Here is a 20,737-nt window from a genome sequence, read left to right on the forward strand (position 1 = left end):
GGGGATGGATCACTTGATGGATTACCTGTTCTGTTCATTCCCTCTGACACACCTGGCATTGACCACTGTCGGAAGACTGGATACTAGGCTAGATGGACCTTTGGTCTGACCCAATATGACCGTTCTTACAGTAAAAAAGTGTCTCTGTCCCTAGAGCTTACAGTCTAATGCTCCTATCCTGCAGTGGTCCTGTGCAGGTCTAAGACCACACACAGATCTGATTGCAGGAGCAGGGCTTAAATATCAAAGAACAGACCAAAGGAAAGGTATAGCAGAATACAGCATGCAAGCAATAGGGTCAGGGTATTGCAATACCATCAGAAGGCGATTGTTGGTATGTCTGGTATATAGCTTATGGGAGAAAGAGACAATTGCATGGTCAAAAGCAACACAAGACATAGAAGTAGATAAGAAGGGAGCAGCCCAGCTGGTAAAGGACTTTAGGATACCAACAAAGAAGCTTGTGCTTTGTTGTGGAAAACGGGGAGCCACTGGAAAGATTAAGAAAAGTAATGTGGTGAGTAGAAAAGACGATCTAAGCAGTGACATTCTGACTAGACTGAAATGGGACAATGCAGGCTACAGCAAGGCAGAGGAAAAAGATGCAGTAATTAGGACAGCAAGTGACCTGGGTCCTGACAAGAGCTTTAGCTCCTGAGATGATCAGTTATTCTTATTCATGTTTAAATTATGGTAGAGCCCAGAGGACCCAATTATGCTAAAGGCCCCATTGCGCTTGGTGCTATATAGCTATAAAGTCAGAAATATTCCATGCTCTGGAAATTTTATAACCAAAGTTTCTTCCCAGACTGTATCATTATCCTTTCCACAGAGCACCACCCTTCCTCGGGACACCTGTACATTGTAGTCATCTGCCAAGGAGGTGAGGAACTGCCTGGGGCCAAAACTGGTGCATAAACCTCTCCCTCAGCATGGCTATTCCTATGGTTTTTCTGAAGAGACTTCTCTGTCTCAGACCCTAGTTTCCTACAACTATAGAGCCTCTCTCACCCTCCCTCACGTCCAAAGTAGAGTTATCAATTCACACCAGCCACAATGAGTCAGCAGGACTGACTCTCTGCAGGATTCCAAACTTGTTAACAGGTTACACCAGGGGTTGGCAACCTTTCAGAAGTGGTGTGCCAAGTCTTCATTTATTCACTCTAATTTAAGGTTTCGTTGCCAGTCATACATTTTAACGTTTTTAGATGATCTCTTTCTGTAAGTTCTATAATATATAACTAAACTATTGTTGTATGTAAAGTAAATGAGGTTTTTAAAATGTGTAAGAAGCTTCATGTAAAATTAAATTAAAATGCAGAGCCCCCTAGACTGGAAGCCAGGACCTGAGCAGTGTGAGTGCCACTGAAAATAAGCTCGCGTGCTGCCTTCGGCACCCGTGCCGTAGGTTGCGTACCCCTGGGTTACACCCTGCCCCAGTGCTTTACCAGAAGCTAGATTATTTTTTTAAATTGGTCAGTTAAAAATATTCAAACTGACAGCATCTCTTTAAGTCAAGCGCTGTTCGTAGCAAGTAAGAGTAACTCCATGAATGAATATTAGAAATTAGGTTTCTGTCTCTGTGCTGCAGCATTTTAAGAATATTTTAGGCAAGAATTCCTAGCAACCTTCTGAAAGACTGAGCTTCTCCACTGAAAGAATGAACAGCTTAAAGCATGTAAAAATTTGTAACAAAAAATCCCTACAAAATATTAGACTAACAGACGTATTGGAGCATAAGCTTTCGTGGGCCAATACCCACTTCATCAGACACATGTAGTGGAAATTTCCAGAGGCATGTATAAATATGCAGGCAAGGATCAGTCTAGAGATAACGAGGTTAGTTCAGTCAGGGAGGATGAAGCCCTCTTCTAGCAGTTGAGTGTGAACACCATGAGATAAGAAACTGCTTTTGTAGTTGGCTAGCAATTCACAGTCTTCATTTAATCCTGAGCTGATGGTGTCAAATTTGCAAATGAACTGATGTTCAGCAGTTTCTCTTTGAAGTCTGGTCCTGAAGGTTTTTTTCCTGCAGGATGGCTACCTTTAATTCTGCTATTGTGTGTCCAGGGAGACTGAAGTGTTCTCCTACACATTTTTGTATATTGCCATTCCTAATATCTGACTTGTGTCCGGGGGGGGGAGGAATAGCTCAGTGATTTGAGCATTAGCCTGCTAAACTCAGGGTTATAAGTTCAATCCTTGAGGGGGCCACTTAGGGATCTGGGGCAAAAATCTGTACTTGGTCCTGCTAGTGAAGGAAGGGGGCTCACTCAATGACCTTTCAAGATTCCTTCCAGTTCTAGGAGATTGGTATATCTCCAATTTATTATCATCATCCTTTTATAGAGACTGTTCAGTTTGGGCAATGTACATAGCAGAGGGGCAATGCTGGCACATGATGGCATATATTACATTGGTGCACATGCAGGTGAATGAACTGGTGATGATGAGGATGATCTGGTTAGGTACTGTGATAATGTCGCTGATGTAAATATGTGGGCAGAGTTGGCATTGAGGTTTGTTGCATGGATTGGTTCCTGAGTTAAGAGTTACTACGGTGCGGTGTGTGGTTGCTGGTGAGAATATGCTCAAGGTTGGCGGGTTGTCTGTGGTCAAGGACTGGCCTGCCACCCAAGGCCTGTGAAAGCAAGGGATTGTTGTCCAGGATGGCTGTAGATCACTGATGATGCATTGGGGAGGTTTTAGCTGCGGACTTAGGTGATGGCCAGTGGAGTTATGTTGGTTTCTTTCTTGGGCTTGTCTTGCAGCAGGAGGCTTGTGGGTACACATCTGGCTCTGTTGATTTGTTTCCTTATTTCCTCATGCGGGTATCGTAGTTTTGATAATGCTTGGTGAAGATCTGATTCTTGCCTGCATATTTATACCTGCCTCTGGAAATTTCCACTACATGAGTCTGACGAAGTGGGTATTCACCCACGAAAGCTTATGCTCCAATACGTCTGTTAGTCTATAAAGGTACCACAGGACTCTGTCGCTTTTTACAGATCCAGACTAACACGGCTACCCCTCTGATACTCTACAAAATATTAGTAGCGTTACAGCAATCATAGCAGAGATGATTAGCTCTACATTTACTAAACAAAGCAAACATGCCCAATAAGTTGCACATTTCCAACTGAAAAAAATTCCCATATTTTTATAAATCTTTGTACATGGTTCCTTTGATTTTGATTAAACTAACACATTTTGCTGATGGCCTATCAGGAACATTCACTTCCTAAGTCATCAATGCCACACTGATCTACTGTACTCTGTCAGCAAAACCACCATCATTCCTGAGAATGCCTCTGAAAAGCTGCAGCCTTATTTTACATAAGTGCACATACATGCACCCCTTCCCAGTCCATGAAGTTCCCACTGAAATGCATAAGAGATGCAGAATTTGACTAATCTGCTCATTTGCTGCACTCAGCAACAAGGAATGTATTCTGCTGATTCACATTCTCACCCGGTGGTTGCTCTAGTTAGTGGAAATTGCCACATTGAGATCCAATGGATATAGGGTAGACTAGCTAGGGAGCAGATAAGTAAATAAGCAAATGAAGATATATATAAGTTATTATTACCTTTGCTCCACAGAGAATGAAAGTAACCTTTGTCCAAAGGCTGATTAAGAATCAAAAGGCAAAATGTCAGGTTTCCTATAAAAAAAGAGATGATACTGGTCATTAACAAGTAAATTGACTTCTCCCCTAATTGTCTTTGTTTTGTTTGCACCTAACATCCCTTCCTATTTAATGTTAGGCTAGAAACTTTGGAGCACACTTCACTAATTGCCCTTCTTCTTAGGTATCATCATTTGAGATATATAGAGGCAGCCAGAGATTCATTAGAAACATTTACTTGGTAGTTATTTTAGCAAGTCCTTTTCATTTATAACAGTTTTTCTCTGCTAATGGGCCCCCTCAATAGGATCCCATGTCTGTGCTGCAATCTTGTTCAAATCTCTGTCTTGCTGTTGCTGCCTGTGCTTGACATTTAATGGCATTAGCATTTGGGGAGTGCATGTGTTCTATCAACAACAGAGACTGTTGCTGTTTCAAGGTAAAGTTCTCTCAGATCTACTCAAAAGATCTAGGCTCTGACTGTCTGTTCTCCCTTCAGGGGCAGTATTCCTGTTGACATCGACAGCATCTGCACCTGTGTGGAGAATGGATAACAGCAGTCAAGATTTGCTGCGTGGAGCTGGAAGAACTTTGCCATTAAACTGTTAGTTGACACACTTAGGGAGCACTGTGAAAAAAGTTAAACAAGCTAAGAGTTCTGAGAGACAGAAAAGACTGCAGCTACATTATTCAGCATTACTGTTAATTATTTATTAGTATTACAGTCTGGACCAGGGCCCCACTGTGCTAGACGCTGCACAAACACAGAACAAAGATGTTCCCTGCCTCAAAGAGCGTACAATTGAAGAAAACAACACAGGGAACATACTTGACAAGATATAAGTATTTTACCAACACATTCTTTTTAGCATATGTCTGTTATCATGGTGATTCCACCACCTAAATCTCACTCCTGGAAACAGAATATCATCAACACGCAGCCCTGCAAGTAACTAGTCTGCATTCCCACAGCCTGAACTGGCTTATAAGGCCCACCATCCTTAGACTTTGTCCAACACAAGCGACAAAAATGAACACACAAAATGCAAAAGTTTTTAAATAAATGGATACTTGCTATTCCAGACTGTGGCTCCAGGGAGCAAATGTAACCCCCATGCCTTATTAGGGTTGCATATGCTGGGAATAGCATTTATTTCATTTCCTAATTATCTATCTTGGAATAGAACTTTTCCCTGGAGTTTGATTTCCTTAAGCTACCAGGTTAATGAAGTCTATTTGATCATGTGAAGCCAATATAATTGCAAGGAGAAATGATCTATCCCTAGAAGGTCTTCCGTGCCTCTGAGCACATTTAGTAGGGCAGAAGAGTCATGTGGAAGTATGAGGAAACATAAAGGTGAAGAAAATCCCTGCAATGTGCATGAAAATCTTGGCAAAACAAAGAGTTGCATAAGTTGAGCCACAAATGAATGTGCATGACAGGTAGCAAACTGCAATTCACTAAAAACTACATCAGTCTTATTGTAGGGCAAATCAGACCATGAATGTACAAACATAAAACAACGTTTCACCTGAGTATCATTATATGCTGTGATATGGCACTGGAATGATATGCTGGAAAAATCACATGCTCACCACCAATGGGGATGACATTATTGAGATAAGAGCACTATAGCTCTGCTATAAATGAGAAGCTGCAGCCTGGCTCCCGCTAGACTCAACGAAGAAGACTATCAGAAGAAAGGTCAGCAAAGTACAAGATTCAATACTCACTTATTTTTTACTGCAAACATCTGAACTGAGTGGTCATAGGCTTGTACTTACTTACATACACCCTGGGTGTCATTACAGTCTTGGCCTTTACCTCATCACAGTACTTTCTGATGGGTGGTGTTATGCAGAACCTAAACTGCTGAGCATGATGAGGACTGCTCCCCATTTCAGCACTTTTTGTTGATGTTGCTCTAACCTTCTGCCCATTCGCTCTATAATCTGCAGTAGGGTAAAAGCTAACACCAAATATGTATGGTAAGGGAAGAGAAGAGTTGAGGAGACCACAGTAAATAAATGAGAGGTGGGTGTAGAACTCTCTTCCATCCTGAGTTTGAATTTGTCTTTACCGTGTACTTGAACTGACAGAGACAGATAGGAATAACACAGCTGGGAACGGCGAACCATGGCCACTGGGAGCTATGGGGGGCCGTGCCTGCAGATGGTCAATGTCAGCAAAATGTTTTGTGGCCCGCAATCAGATTACTCTGATGAGCCGCATGCGGACCAAGGGCCACAGGTTGCCCACCGCTGCTTTAAACCACAGCAAGTGAAAAATGACTAAATGTTAATACTTGTGCCACCAAAGCAAGCACAAACATCAACATTGTAGCAGTGCTCCCTGTTCTGATATACAACTAACCAAAAAGGGCCAGATCCTCAGCAGGCATAAATTGACAGTGAAGTGTAAACTGGAGCTACAACAATTTACACTCACTGGGAATTTTGACTAAAAATGGCTATTAATAAAAATGGAAATTTCTGAGAAATGTGAAGACCACAGAGAAACTTCAGCTAGTGCAATCTACTGCAGCCCTCTTGCTAATCAAGAAAGATTGTTAAGAGTACACTACAGCATTGCTCCATGAGCTCTATGGGCTTCTCATTTGAAAAAAATCCACTTCCACCTCTTCATCTTTAAAATCTCTTAATAAGTTAAGAAGAATCTATCTCATGGGCTGTCTGTCCATCCATTACTCAAAAACGCAATTAGCACGAACTGAAGGTTAACCAAACTGGGCTGGGCTGGACTAACAGGGGAAGAAAATTCCATAGTCAAGGGTCCAGCAGCGAAAATAACTTGCCAGCAATCCCGTAATATGGAGATCTCTCCTGAGAGGACACGTATTGATCTCAATTGCTGCTGAGGTGCACAGGGAGAGAGTTGGTCCCTCACGTGGCTTCTTACAGTTTTAGTGCAATTCTCTTTTATTATGTACTTTTCCTATGGACTTTATTATTGCAGACTTTACAAATCAAGCCATCTGTAGCGCGAGGAGTAAAAAAATAAATACTTGCATACAACATAAAGCTTAAAATATAAGATGCTCACTTTATTTTGGTCCTTATGGCATACACAAAAAAGAAAAGGATCAAAATCGAACAATGCCAGTCCCTTCATAATTTCAGGAAACTGATCCTGTGGGATTTCACGTTTGATTCCTAATTTTGGTTTTACCTTCTGATTTTTAAAAAACCTCCATCTATTTAACCAACTACGTTTGTTTGTTAATTTCCAATCATATCCATGTTTTCCTATTTGCTGCTTATAGATCCTTACCCACTTTTCTGTGACAGTACACATCATTTTCAAACACTGTCCTCCATATTTACGGGCATAGTTTATGGGCACAAATTATTATAGGTGCACAAATGTGTCACAGTCAGTTATACCCATAAAACTACAGGTATAAATGTGGGGACAGAGTTCAGGCAGAACTGATCATTTGGCTCACACTGTTATGTTAGGTCTTCCTAAAGGAACTTTCAATCCTTAGTCTTGAATAACCTGATAATTTTTATGTCAACAACAAAGTATAACTTCTGTTCACTCTCTTTTCTAGATTGCAAATAAGTATGTTAAAAAGCAATACTCGTATTTACCCCAGCATACTCCCACTTAACTATTAACCCCTTCAGTTCTCAAAACTGGTCACATATCTGTCCTCTTTGGTTTCTAACACTTACCCAATATTACTCCTCCTCTGAGTTTTCTTAGTAGCTGCTTGTAAATGACTTAATCAACTTTTGAATATCTATATAAATTATATCTAATATTTTCTCTTTATGCATTATTTAATTATTTCAAAAGAATTCCAATGTCTTTGAGAGACACAAATCTACTATTATAACAGCCTTTCTGGCCTGTCCCTATTATCTTACACTCACCTAGGTACACCATAAATATTTATAATATCATTATACTTTTTTTTTATAGATTGCCCCTTGCTATACACCAGTCTGCAGGCTATATGGCTCTCACAAAATCAGCATATATATTTTTAAATATCAGCTTTGTCTGAGATCTAACATAACATACACCCCTTCCTTATTTCCCTTAGGTATCAGAAAAATATCTTAAGTTACCTTACATACTATGAGTTTCTTTTCTGTGTGTTTTGAGGCTAGAGAAAGTTTTTATTACATCAAATAAAAAGGCCTTTGGGGAAGACAAGTACTATGCTTGTTCTTAGCAGAATGATGTAAGCAATAAGACAAAATAGGGCATGTGTTGTGCTAAGATACTGCCATGCCTTTGGGTGCTACTGAAGTATGAATCCAAAGGCTGAGCAACTTCAACCATACAAAGGGTCTCCTGTCAACCAATAATATTTACACTTTATTGCTTGCCTGAAGAACCATCATTTCTTTACCATTCCCAGTGATCTGATGAGTGACATTCTAAAGGGGGAAGAGGAGAGGAAAAAGGAGAAGAGATGCTCATTTCCATGGAAAGAGGAAATTTTACTTTCTAGAAAAATACTGCATGAGTCTAAACAGAAAGTTGCAAAGTAAAAGCAAATATGATATACAAAAATGAAAATATTTCCTCCTACCCTGTAAAGGATATTTCAGGGATCTGGACCATATAAATACCAAGATAGATAGAAGATAGACGGCAGTCCAAATCTAGCCTGATTTCTGCGCTCTTCATCAAAGACTCTTAAAAAAAATATGCTGTCATGGGATAAGGGAAGGTCCTCTCATGGATTAGTAACTGGTTAAAAGATAGAAAACATAGGATAAGTATAAATGATCAGTTTTCAGAATGAAGAGAGATAAATAAGCAGTGTCCCCCAGGGCTCTGTACTGGGACAGTAATGTTTAACCTATTCATAAATCAAGCACAAATAAAGTCATAAATGATCTGGAAAAAAGGGTAAACAATGAGGTGGCAAAATTTGCAGATGATACAAAACTACTCAAGATAGTTAAGCCAAAGCAGTCTGTGAAGACTTACAAAAGGATCTCATAAACCTGGGTGACAAGGCAACAAAATGACAGATGAAATTCATTGTTGACAAATGCAAAGTAATTCACACTGAAAAACATAATCCCAACTATACATACAAAATGAAGGGAGTATAAATTAGCCATTACCACTCAAGAAAGAGACCTTGTAGCGACCGTGGATAGTTCTCTGAAAACATCCACTCCATGTGCAGCAGCAGTCAAAAAAGCTACCATAATTTTGGGAATAATTAGGAACAGATGGATAATAAGAAAGAAAATATCATATTGCCTCTATATAAATCTATGGTATGCCTACATCTTGAATAGTGTATGCAGATGTGGTCACCTTATCTCAAAAAAATACATACTGGAATTGGAAAAGGTAAAGAAAAGGGCAATAAAATTATTAGGGTTATGGAACAGCTTCTATATGAGGAGAGATTAATAAGACTGGGACATTTCAGATTGGAAAAGAGACGACAAAGGTTGGATATGATATAGGCTATAAAATCATGACTGGTTGGAGAAAGTAAATAAGGAAGTGTTATTTATTCCTTCTATAACATACGAACTAGGGGTCATCGAATGAAATTAATATGCAGCAGGTTTAAAACAAACAAAAGGAAGTATTTCTTCACACGACACACAGTCAAACTGTGGAACTCCTTGCCAGAGGATGTTGTGAAGCCCAAGACACTAACAGGATTTTAAAAAAACCTAGATGAATTCATGGAGAATTGCTCCATCAGGGACTATTAGCCAGGATAGGTAGGGATAGTGTTTCTAGCCTCTGTTTGCCAGAAGCTGGGACTGGGCGACAGGGGATGGATCACTTGATGATTACCTGTTCTGTTAATTCCCACGGAAGCACCTTGCATTGTCTACTGTCAGAAGACAGGGTATTGGGCTAGATGGACCTTTGATCTGAGCCAGTATGGCCATTCTTATGTTCTTATTCAAATGTAATGATAGAGGAGCTATGAGACCTGGCTAAAAAACAAGCTTTATTCTGGTGGGACAATGTAGCTTACAATGAAGCTACTACATGCTTTGTGAGGATAAACAGAGGGCTTCAGTCTTCAGGTACTGTCATTTCGCGGGTGAATACCCACTTCATCAGACACGTCTTGTTTTCTGCTTACCCCACCACATCGATCTGCAGGAATGGATCTCGCACTGCTCTCCACTACTCTGCTAGCTCACGCCAGCACATCACGAGTGGCAGTGCAGCTATTCTTGAACTTACAAAGGCAACGGCAGTTATAGTTGCCTGACGCGGTGTCCAACGTGGAAAGCAGCAACATTAAATTGCTTTTGGCATTCACGGAGGAGCTAGCACAGAGTGGTGTGATCACATAATTATGCAAGTTTGGGATGATGAGCAGTGGCTGCAGAACTTTTGGATGCAGAAAGCCACCTTCCTGGAACTGTATGATAAGCCTGCCCCAGCCTTGTGGTGCAAGGACACCCAAATGAGCGTTGCCCCTCTCAATGGAGAAGCGCATGGTAATCGCAATGTGGAAGCTGGCAACTCCAGACTGCTACCGGTGAGTAATGAACCAGTTTGGAGTGGGAAAGTTGACCGTTAGGGCTGTGCTAATGCAAGTGGGCAAGGCTATTAATTGCATCCTGCTGCAGAAGACCATGACTCTTTGCAGCGTGCAAGAAATTGTGGATGGCTTTGCAGAAATGGGTTTTCCTAACTCTGCAGGGGCGATAGATGACACGCATATTCCAATCCTGACACCAGATCACCTTGTAACCGAGTACATCAATCGGAACTTTTCCATGGTTTTGCAGGTGCTTGTGGATCACCATGGGCATTTCACTGATATTAACATGGGGTGGTCCGGAAAGATGTATGACACACACATCTTTCGGAATACTGGCCTGTACAGAAAGCTGCAAGCAGGCACTTTCTTTCCAGACCAGATCACTAAAGTGGAAGTCAAAATACCCATAGTGATCCTGGGAGACCCGGCATACTCCTTAATGCCATGGCTCATGAAACTATACACAGGAAACCTAGATAGCAGTAAGGAGCAGTTCAACAACAGGCTGAGTAGGTGACCATTGAATGTGCTTTGGCCGACTGAAGGCATGCTAGCATTGCCTATATGGCAGGTAAAACCTGAATGAGGAAAATATTCCCATTGTAATAGCCATGTGTTGTACGCTGTATAATATTTTTTGAAGGGAACAGCGAATGGTTTATTCAGGGATGGACTGCTGAGGCAGAATGCCTGGCTGTTGATTTTGAGCAGGGAGACACCAAAGCTATTAGAGGGGCACAATGTGGAGCAATAAAAATCAGGGATGCCTTCACAACACTTTGCTGGTTTTCATCTTCAATGTTTGTTGCAATGCTTTAGACTGCAATGGTTAATTACATTTGGTATGCTAGAAAGCAGTTGTGATTGTTAAGGCCTAGGATTCAATGTAAGGAACTAATAAAAGTGCCTGTTGATTTGCAGGTGCCATGAGGTATCATACCTTGCATGGAAACAGAGTACTTATAATTCAATTTTTTTTTTTTTTGCTTTTATTGCCAAATAAACCACAACACCACACAGACACTGTTGGTGGCGGAGAAGGTACTGGGGAATTGGGGGGCTGATTTTCATAGCTGAGTATAGGTGCAGCTTTCATTTGAAAAACAGTCTGCGGGGATGGAGTGTAGAGGAAAGCGTGAAGTGCCAGAAAGCAGAAAGGAATGCGCAGGGAGTTTTGGGAATGCATGGGACAGAGTTCTGAATGTGCTGAAGGGGATGGCGGGCCTGCATCTGCTCAGTCTGGAGTGTTACGAGAGTCTAGAGCATGTTGGTTTGACGCTCCAGAACTTTAATCAGCCTCTCTGCGGCATCCCTGTGTAAGAATCCTTCTCTTGTCTTTCCCCTCCACTTCTTGCGTTTAGTGTTTTCTGCCTCTGACTGCTGCAGCACCACCCAGAACATATCTTCCTTGGTGCATCTCAGCCGTTTTCTTATCTTGCACAGACGCTCTACTGCTGTTGAGGATTGGTTCTCAAGGTCAAGTCTGGAGAAGCATAATTAACAATAAACAGAAGCACTTCTGTCAACTACACACAGAGCATTGAAACAGTAACACTGTTGGTAACATACCGATCACTTTCTCGGTGACCCTAGGCAAGTACACATGAGGCAGAAGACCACAAGAATAATGAGTGAACCGAGGGGCAGAGGTCTTGTGTATCGCAGAAAAGCAACCTGAAAAGGTCGCGGGACACTTATGGGGGCAACACTCTAAACTTTCCCACTGTTTTCCACAGGTGTCGGTCATTATGGAAGATATCTCACTCCTGAAGGTAAGCAGGGAAGCAAGGGTACATCTGCTACATACTTGCGCCTTCCGCCCCAATCCCTATGTTGCTCACCTGTGTGCACCTTTGGTCCCTACCCAAGTAATTTCAGAGTGGCACGGGAAATTGACTTTCAGTGGGGGAAGGAACAAAGCAGCTCTGCCAAGGACTTTCTGGCAGAGAATTGCTGAGTACCTACAGGACAGTTTCCTAGAGATCTCTCTGGAGGATTCCCATGAAATCTCAGAGTGCATCAACTCCCCATTCCATCATACTGCCTAGCTGTGCGGGGAAATGCCCAGCACAGAGAAACAAAGCCAGCCTTCTACATTTCTCTGCCCCAACCTGCTTCAGAACTTCACAAAGCAAAACCACTTGCCAGGGGTCTCCTCTCGTGCTTCTGGCTCACCAGAGAGTGACTGCAGAACCTGGCTAGACACCTCTGGAGTTGAGAACAGATCCTGAGTGGATGCATCACAGGACTCCACATCTTCAGCCTCCAGCTCTTCATCAATTACTTCCTCCTCTGGGTTAGGTCCACTTTCCACTAGCTCTAGACCCGCCAAAATATCGATGGTGCTCTTTGCAGTGGAGGTGGAGTCGCCACCTAAGATAGCATCCAATTCCTTATAAAAATGGCAGGTCTGGGGCACAGCACTGGAGCGACAGTTTGCCTCCCTTGCCTTCTGGTACGCATTCCTCAGCTCCTTCACCTTTGCTCTGCACTGCAGCATGTCCCGGTCATATCCACACAATCTAGCCACAGGTATTGAAATTTCTACAGCTGGAAAACAGCTGGGACCGGACAGCTTCCTTTCTCCAAATACTTATCAGATCCAGTAACTCTGCAGTGATCCAAGTGGGAGATTGTTTGCTGCATTGAGCCGCCATAGTCAGCTGGGAAGATGTGATATGAGCTCTGCACACCAAACAAACAGGAAGGGGACTTTCAAAATTCCTGGGACTTTAAAGGAGAAGGGGCGAAAGGTTGTTTACCTGGTGTCAGGTCAGCAGAGTTGAAACTGCTGACCAGTGTGGTCAGGATGGGCATTGTGGGACACTGTCCAGGGGCCAATAATAGCACTAAAGTCAATCCCAGTGTCTACACTGGCACTACGGTGCAAAAAGCCTTATGACTCTTGTCGGGGTGGTTTTATTACAGCGGTGCAACTGAGAAGTTTCGGCACAAAAAGTGGCTTTGTGGCGTGTACCCTCTGCTGTTTCATCGCCAAAAGTTGCCTTTTGGCAAAAAAAAATTGGCAGTGTATACCAGGCCTAAAACAAAAAGAGTTGAATGACTTCCTGGAATGTGTTTTTTCCTGTGATGGGTGATGTCTCCACTATTGTATCAGAATTTCCACTATAGCCTGTGACTCTATTGCAAAGAATTCATTTGCAGTGGGAATCTGTTACAACAACATCACCGTGATGGCTAAGAACACGATGCTTTATGGAGCCAGCAGATAATCACAAAAGAATGCTCATGCAAACTTGTATCCTGGAAGTGGAAAGAGTATTACTAGAGCTGGACAAAAAAATTCACTTTGAAATTTTATTTTTTAAAAGTCAAAATGGAATGTTATTGAAATAGAATTTTCTAATCAACTCAAAACATTTTTTCAAATTCCATTTTGCAGAAAATTTCAAATATTTTCACAGAATAGAAATCCTGGTTCCTGCACAGTTCCAGGTACTACTAATTTCAAAAATGTTAGAACAGGAATTTTTTTTCTATTCAGGAATGAGAATTCCACTAACACAGAATGACTCAAAAACATCTACTCAATATGAGTGACTTAGTGAAAACATGGGATACATCATCAAATAAAACCTGGCTTTTCAATTCCAGGAATTCTAACAAGCTGTTTTTAATGAAGGCTTAGGAAAAAAAAAGTTTATATGTCATCATTCCTGAGATTAAAAATATAGTTGGTGGCAGAATAATGTTCTACCATTTTATCAGAGCACAGATTTTTGGCTAATGGTCTCAGTTCTGTTCTTATTCACACTAGTGCAAAGCTAGAATTACTTCATAGGTATTACCTTAGTTATTCAGGCTTCACGTAAGTGCAAATGAGAAAAATTTGGCCCACGACCTTATGTACTCCCCAGCACCAGGGTATGAATGCCTTTAACTTGCAGAAAGAAAGATCATTCAGACCACTAATTATGATCTCATACTTCCTCACTAGGTCAATTTCTTCATTACTCTTAGCTAATTTAGGCTCTTTGTTGACACCCCTCAGCCTTTTGATTACAGACATAACTGGTCTTCTTTTATATAGCTCCAGACTTTATTCTAAAAAAATGCATTTTACATTAATCAAATGAAGATGCAAGATATGCTCATTTTGCCTTGTAAGAATGAAGGAAAGAGAACAGACCCGTCACACTTCTAGTATGTGAAGGGCTGTAAGGGTGTGGACTCACCTGGCGGTGCCTCCTGCTGGTCGTCCTTGGAAATTAGCTCCCCAGCCCTCTAGAACGCCCTCTGTCGGCCAGTGATCCGCTACCACTGGGCCCTCGTGTCCCTCCCGGACCCTGGTGCCTCTTTCTCTGGGTTGCTGCCCCCCTGACAGTACCCCCACACTCTTAAGTTCTGGGTCTCCCCCACCCAGGGGAACTCCCACCCACCAACCCCACTTCGTTTCAGTCTGGGCTACTGCCAGTCACCATCTAGCCCCACTCCCTGGGGCTGACTGCAGCATAAGCCACTCATCACAGGCAAGAGGGGTTCGGGACCTGCTGCCTTCCTCTACCACCCATTACCCTTTTAGGCCTTAAACCAGGCCTTGCAGCCTGTGGAGTTGCCAGCCAGGAGCTCCTCTGGCCTTTCCCCAGCCCTGCCTCACTCCTAGTACGTTTTCTGCTAGTCAGCCAGGTCTTGCTCCCTCTCAGACCAGAGAGCGAGCGCCTTCTGAACCGCTGGCTGTCCTGACCTTTATAGGGCCAGCTGGGTCTGTTTGGGGCATGTCCTCCAGCTGAGGCTGCCTCCCAATCAGCCCACCTTTTCTCTCAGGCCTCTCCCAAGGGTGGCTTTAAGCCCCTCAGGGCAGGAGCAGGTGTTTACCCCCGCCACAAGGACATTTAGGAGATTATTTCACAGCATAAGAGTGTGGATTCTAAGATGGTGTAAATCAATGCAGTTCCACTGGAGCTATGCCAATTTGCACCAATTGAGCACCTGAACCAAGATTTTTAAAAGTCAGAAATATAATTTCTTTTTCTGTAGTGCCATGCTAGTTTCTAAAAGCGCTATTGCCAGCTCACTCACGTCAGATCAAACAGATCATTACAAGATCAAAACCTAGCCCAGAGTATTGATAAGTTTCTTTCTATGATTCTGTACTCCACTTTAACAGTTCCTCACCTTCCCCCTATCTATATATCTATATCTACACACACACACACACACACCCCAACTGAATTGTCAGTCCAGAACCAAACTCTGCTTTCTCATGCTCAGGAGACTGCAGAGGAACAAAACCTCTGATTCCAGATCAATTACTACTGCTGAATTTAGACCCAAGAACCCAGCTTGACCCTCAGATCTGCAGTTGCAGGACTCACAGCTAGCAGAAAAAAAAATTTACCTGAAAAATAAGCATTGTAAGTTACTGAGATACAGCAGATATGGAACCTTGCAATGCCATTTTGAGAGTCACTTTTCAGGTAGAACCTCATTTTATATGAAAGTCAACAGAGAGACACTTCTAACATACAACGTAACACAACTGATGCTCAGTCTTCTGCTCTATAATTTGAAGCTACTTACGTGTAATAGTCTGTACCTTATCTGCTTTAAGAACTAGCACTCTGGAGTGTTATAAGGAGTGATAAAAAGAATATGGGACACATAAATACAAAATTAGCCAATATTCTACTATTTAATATTTAAACAAATTCAACAGTAAACTGATTTCCCAAGTAATTGGTATTTCTAAATCTGAAAATCTTCCATAGCATCAGTTTCACTAAAGTCTGTGCCCTATGTCTGTGCACTTGCTAAAAAAGTAGTTGTCAGCCCTAATTCTGAGATGCAGTTAAGTTAATGATACCCACTATTTATAAATTATTTCTGTAGTTGCATTTTACTAGCCTGAATCCCAAGTCACCAAATGAGATGTTTACTCTTCCTCTTAAGACTGACAACTCCGCTAATAAACCAGCAAAAATTATGCCAATGGATCACAGCCCCTACAAATATGTTCTCAGACTTTTTAAAATTAATAATTCAAATCTGCACAGCCAATTGCTTTTCCTGTGAATGCAGTGTTAGAAAATGTATTTTCAACTTATTTTTGCTGTTATTTTTGCTGTGATTTTTAAAAGTCTTTTACAGCCATTCATTTCAACGTAAATTCCAAGAGGAACAGGAAGACACAGGGATTTGTGCAGACACAAGTATATCAGTCTTAATGAAAAGGAGGGAAGTGGCATTCTCTCAAGAGCTTAGCAGTAGAATATATGTCGAAGAATTCAAAACAAATCAAAAACTAATTCCTCATAAGAATCCACTAATACGGCCATGCTCATTTATATTTTGGGCTTACTCCTGCTCGAGTCAACGGCAAAACACCCAAAAAGAAATCCTGTCAACTATGTTTGGGTGCCCAATTTGAGACACTTAGGGCTGGATTCTTCCAGAGCATTTAGTATTTCATAGTACTTTGTGTGTCCAGAGCAGAGCTTTTATTGACTATAGTTCTGAGTGCTCAGCATTTCTGCATGTCAGACCCTTGGTGTCTAAATTTGGGTACTGAGAAAATGAAGAACACACAGCGGCCACCTGGAAAAGTTTGATTTCAGCGACTCGCCCAGTATCGTACAGGAATTCTGTGGTACAGGCAAGGCTAGAATCCAGTTCTCCAGGGAGCATGCAACTCCTTTTAAGCACAAGACCATCCTTTCTCTTCCTAGCTATTTAGATATTTTAAGTATTTACGTAAGAAGTAGCTCAGAGTGGTGGACTCAGATTCTCTGCAGTGAGGACCCTGTCAGTTTTACTTGCCACAAGGCCCTGGGCGGCAACCCAGTGGAGGGAAATCCCAGGTCTCCCTACTGCACCCCACCTAAAGGGAAAGGCCAAGATGTGAGTGGAGACCCATACACTCCTGACCTAGGATCAAGCACCAGGCACCTCTACGATCCCCACAGAAAGAGACAAGGAGCTTGTGGTCAGGTGTGCTAACCACTAAGCCACCTGGTCCTCCCTGTACCCTAACATTTTTATCACCTAGTAAAATGCTTTAATGGGCAATCCAGGCCAACATTGAAATAAATCTCTGAGCAGAACACTGATGCACTGGTTTTTAGCTACTGCATCTCCCAATCTCTCAGTCAAAACATTTGTTTAAGTAAGTGAAGATGCCACAGAACTAACAAAGTCTGATGATCTAGGCTGTTACATGGTCCTCATCACCATGTAACACAATCATTTCTGGATTTTACCTTCATAAAACTCTGTGAGGTATCAGTTATCACCATTACATTACAGATGGGAAAGTGAAGCACAGAGTAAGTGACTGCCCAAGGTCACAGAGGAATTCAGTCCCAGTCCAGTTCCCTATAAGCTAAGACCATCCTTCTTCCCTAATAAGCATAGGAACAACCAGCAAGGAAATATGGCGCCATTTGTCATAGGTATAGCATCTTCCTAATTTGCCACCTTATTTCTCAAACGCCCAGGAGATTTTTATACAAGTTCTATGAAATCTAGCAAGCATCCTATATGCATAAACAAAGTAATTCTTTGAAATGCTACCATTTTTCTTTAAAGTCCTTCTAAGTGGCCGTGACCCCCTGAAATCCGTTTGCAACCCCCACGTGGAAAACCCATGATCTGGAAGCAACATAGTCAAGTGGTCAGAATAGGGGACAGGGAGTCTGTAGATCATTAGAAGTGGCCAAGTCATTTAATGTTAATGTACTGTGACAGACCCAGGCCAGTGGGGTGCAGGAGTCTGGTCCTATTGGCATCCAGCGGGAGTGGGCGGGCGAAGCCTGCCCATTTCTAAAGGACCTCTCTCCAGCCTAAGGGGAGGACCCACAGGTCTGGGACACCAAGTAATTACGTGGGACAACTAATGAAAAAACAGGATCGGGAGTGAGGTCATAGGGCTAAACTAAGGGAACCTGATGGGGACACCGAGCAGAGAACCCCGGACAATGCCCACTGCTCCTCAAAGGCGTCAAGGGAGCCAGTGGATGCCGCCCAGAGGAACTCCGCCCTGCCCGGATGCCGCGAACAGACAGAGGAAACGGAAATAGGCCCTACAGTCGCAGGAAAACTCGTCGGCAACCTTCTCTCCCGCTGTTGTTGATGGCTAGTTTTGCCAGGTAAGAGGGAGGGTATGATGAAGAATTCCCGCGACTTTGTGGGCACGGATGGGAGTGCGTAATGAACCGTAAGGGGAAGGCAACCAAAAACGCATAGGAGTCCAAGGGAAGCCGGACAGGGGCTGCAACTCGCACTCCATAAACGTGCGCCAAGTCTCTTCTCCTGCCAAGAAAGGCAGTGTTGTAGAACGGGTGAACACGGCCAGAGTACACGCCCATGCTCCAGGCCCGTGAGGAGCTGCGCAACTACTCTCCCAGCGGGCCTGACCTGGCGAGTACAAGCTGGCCACCGGGCTCTCACCTCAAGAGGCTGACAGGAGGTCCACCATTTAGTATCAGGGTGTGACGTGAGGAGTAGTAGTGCAGAGTGTGGAGCACGAGCGTTACAGATGTTCGTGCACCCGGGGAAAGAGCGTGCGAGTGGTGCGCCGGCCGCAGTGAAAGCGTGAGGCGGATTGGGTCCACGGGCAGGCCCTATAAAATGTCCACGGACATGGTGTGCAGGTGTAGGGTGCCTCTCGGCAGGACTGGTAGAGGTACCCGAGCGCAGCAGTAAAAGCGGCCCTCACCTCCGAAGTACGCCAGGAGTATGAGATCTTGGAGAGCCCCATGCGCTGAGGACCATTAGGACTCCAGCCAGTCTCGCCGGTCATAGTCCAGGAGTCTCCAACCTGGTGACTCTGCAAGACAGCCTCTGGCACGCGGGGACTCCACCTGCACACGAACGGAATTGTGTGCAGGGTCCGCGAGGAGTCGGCCCCACGGTGGCCGCCACGATGGTCGTTGAAAAGAGCCTTCAGGTCCGGAGGAGTCTGTGAGAAACCGGCAGCCAGAAAGGTCTCGCGGAAGACCTCGCGATGGAGGTAAAAAGAGCTGCAGTCGTATCCGAGCCCTCGAACGGCGGAGGAAGGTGCGCGCCAATATGCTCCACGCCGGCTACCTGCACACCAACAGGAGCCTCTGAAGGCCTGGAGGGGAAGACATGGACCTGGAAGTGCGTAGGCACTTCAGGCCCTGCCCCGTCCTCCAGGGCAGGGGAGCCTCCTGCAGAGACCCAGTGCACTCCCCGGCAAAAAGAACTCCAGAATCGCCGTCCGTGAGTTGGACGGAAATCCGGCGGGACCAGGGTGTTGAGCCGTACAAGCATGGACAGGACAGTTGATTAAGCCCAGTGCCCTCGCCCGAAGGAAAGCACCGGAGTAGTCGTCATTTCCGGAGCCGCCTGTCACCTCGGCCTCTCAAACCATGCCATTTCCGCGGACGATGCATGGCAGAAGGTAAACACTGAGATAGAGCAGCGGGCCACGCTCCACCGGATGCCTGTGCGGCTGTGTGAGGAGCTTGCTCCATCGTCCCCGACACAGGCCAAGCCTGATCCATTGACCGACCGGTAGGAGCGGCGATACAACAGCTTGAAAGCCCCACCCGCGCCAAGTCGCCCGGGCCTGCCACAGAGGAGCACATCATCACGTACGGGCGACAGGACGCAGCCCCCCCCGCATAGCTCCCACCAGCTCCCCCCCGAAGCACCAACCCGTAACCTCTTGCGGAGGAGAACAGAGAAGGGCTCGATCGCCAAGCGTAACACTGGACTCGAGAAGGCACCCCTGCCGCACTCACCCACGAACGTGACCGGTCATCATGGGCCAGTTGAGCCTACCAACACTCCGCAGAAGCGTACAGCACCTGGGAAAACCCAACAAAGGGGTCGAAGCTGAACGCTCGCAGATGCCAGGAATACCCATGATCCATCGTCGAACGCCTCTCCTGATCCAGGAAGAGGCGAACGAACAAACTATCCTACACCCTAATCCAGAAAGGTCCCGGACCAGATACTAGTTATCAAGATCTGCGTCCGGACGGTGGTAGTCGGGTCTGGTTCTGGTGGACCACGTCCGCCAGCATCGACCCTAGCTCCACAGCGAGATGCCTTTGCAAATGATTTTGTAGTCATGCTGAAGCGGAGGAACTCCAATTCTTAAGTCCGGAGTCCCCCTCTTCGCAATAATGCGAGCACGGCTCCCTGCACGAGAGAGGAGACGCTCTGCAAAGACATCGGCCCAGCGGTGACCAGTCTGGCCGAGAAGCATCCAGAACACGGGTAAGAATCCACGGGGTACAGCCCTCCATGCCCGCGATTTACTTGGTGGCATGGACGGAGACTCGATGAACTCGGCCAGGTGAGAGGCAGCTCTAGAGGTCCGTCACCGTGCCGACCGTCGGATCTCGCCCAAGCACTTCAGCTTAGGAGTGGTCGATCGCGGGAGAAGAGGCATGCTAGAAGGCCCTGGCCTCCCACACATCTCCACCGGTCCGTGAGGGGGGTGCGTCCTCTCCAGGAGGCAGGTGACGGCTTCTTGGCCCTCCTTTCTCCATGGGCGTAGAAGAACGGGAGCCGCGGTCCATCTCGCGAAGAGTTGGATACAGGATCGACAAAAGCACCCGGGCCTGATTGTTTGAGGCCACGAGTCTCCCGTTTCTCCCG

The 20,737-nt window shown here is 44.4% G+C and overlaps 1 protein-coding gene across 4 annotated transcripts in view; it reads right to left on the reverse strand.

Moving 5' to 3' along the window:
* Window positions 1–20,737, reverse strand: part of TPK1 (thiamin pyrophosphokinase 1) — a 512,817-nt gene that overhangs the window by 423,432 nt on the left and 68,648 nt on the right. For all 4 annotated transcript variants that reach the window (XM_075062600.1, XM_075062601.1, XM_075062602.1 and 1 more), the window contains exon 3: window positions 3,591–3,665. In XM_075062600.1, coding sequence (XP_074918701.1) covers window positions 3,591–3,665 — 75 coding nt within the window. The remainder of the gene's footprint in view (window positions 1–3,590; window positions 3,666–20,737) is intronic.

Source organism: Chelonoidis abingdonii, chromosome 2 (genome assembly GCF_003597395.2).
Source record: "Chelonoidis abingdonii isolate Lonesome George chromosome 2, CheloAbing_2.0, whole genome shotgun sequence".
Lineage (NCBI taxonomy): Eukaryota > Metazoa > Chordata > Testudines > Testudinidae > Chelonoidis > Chelonoidis abingdonii.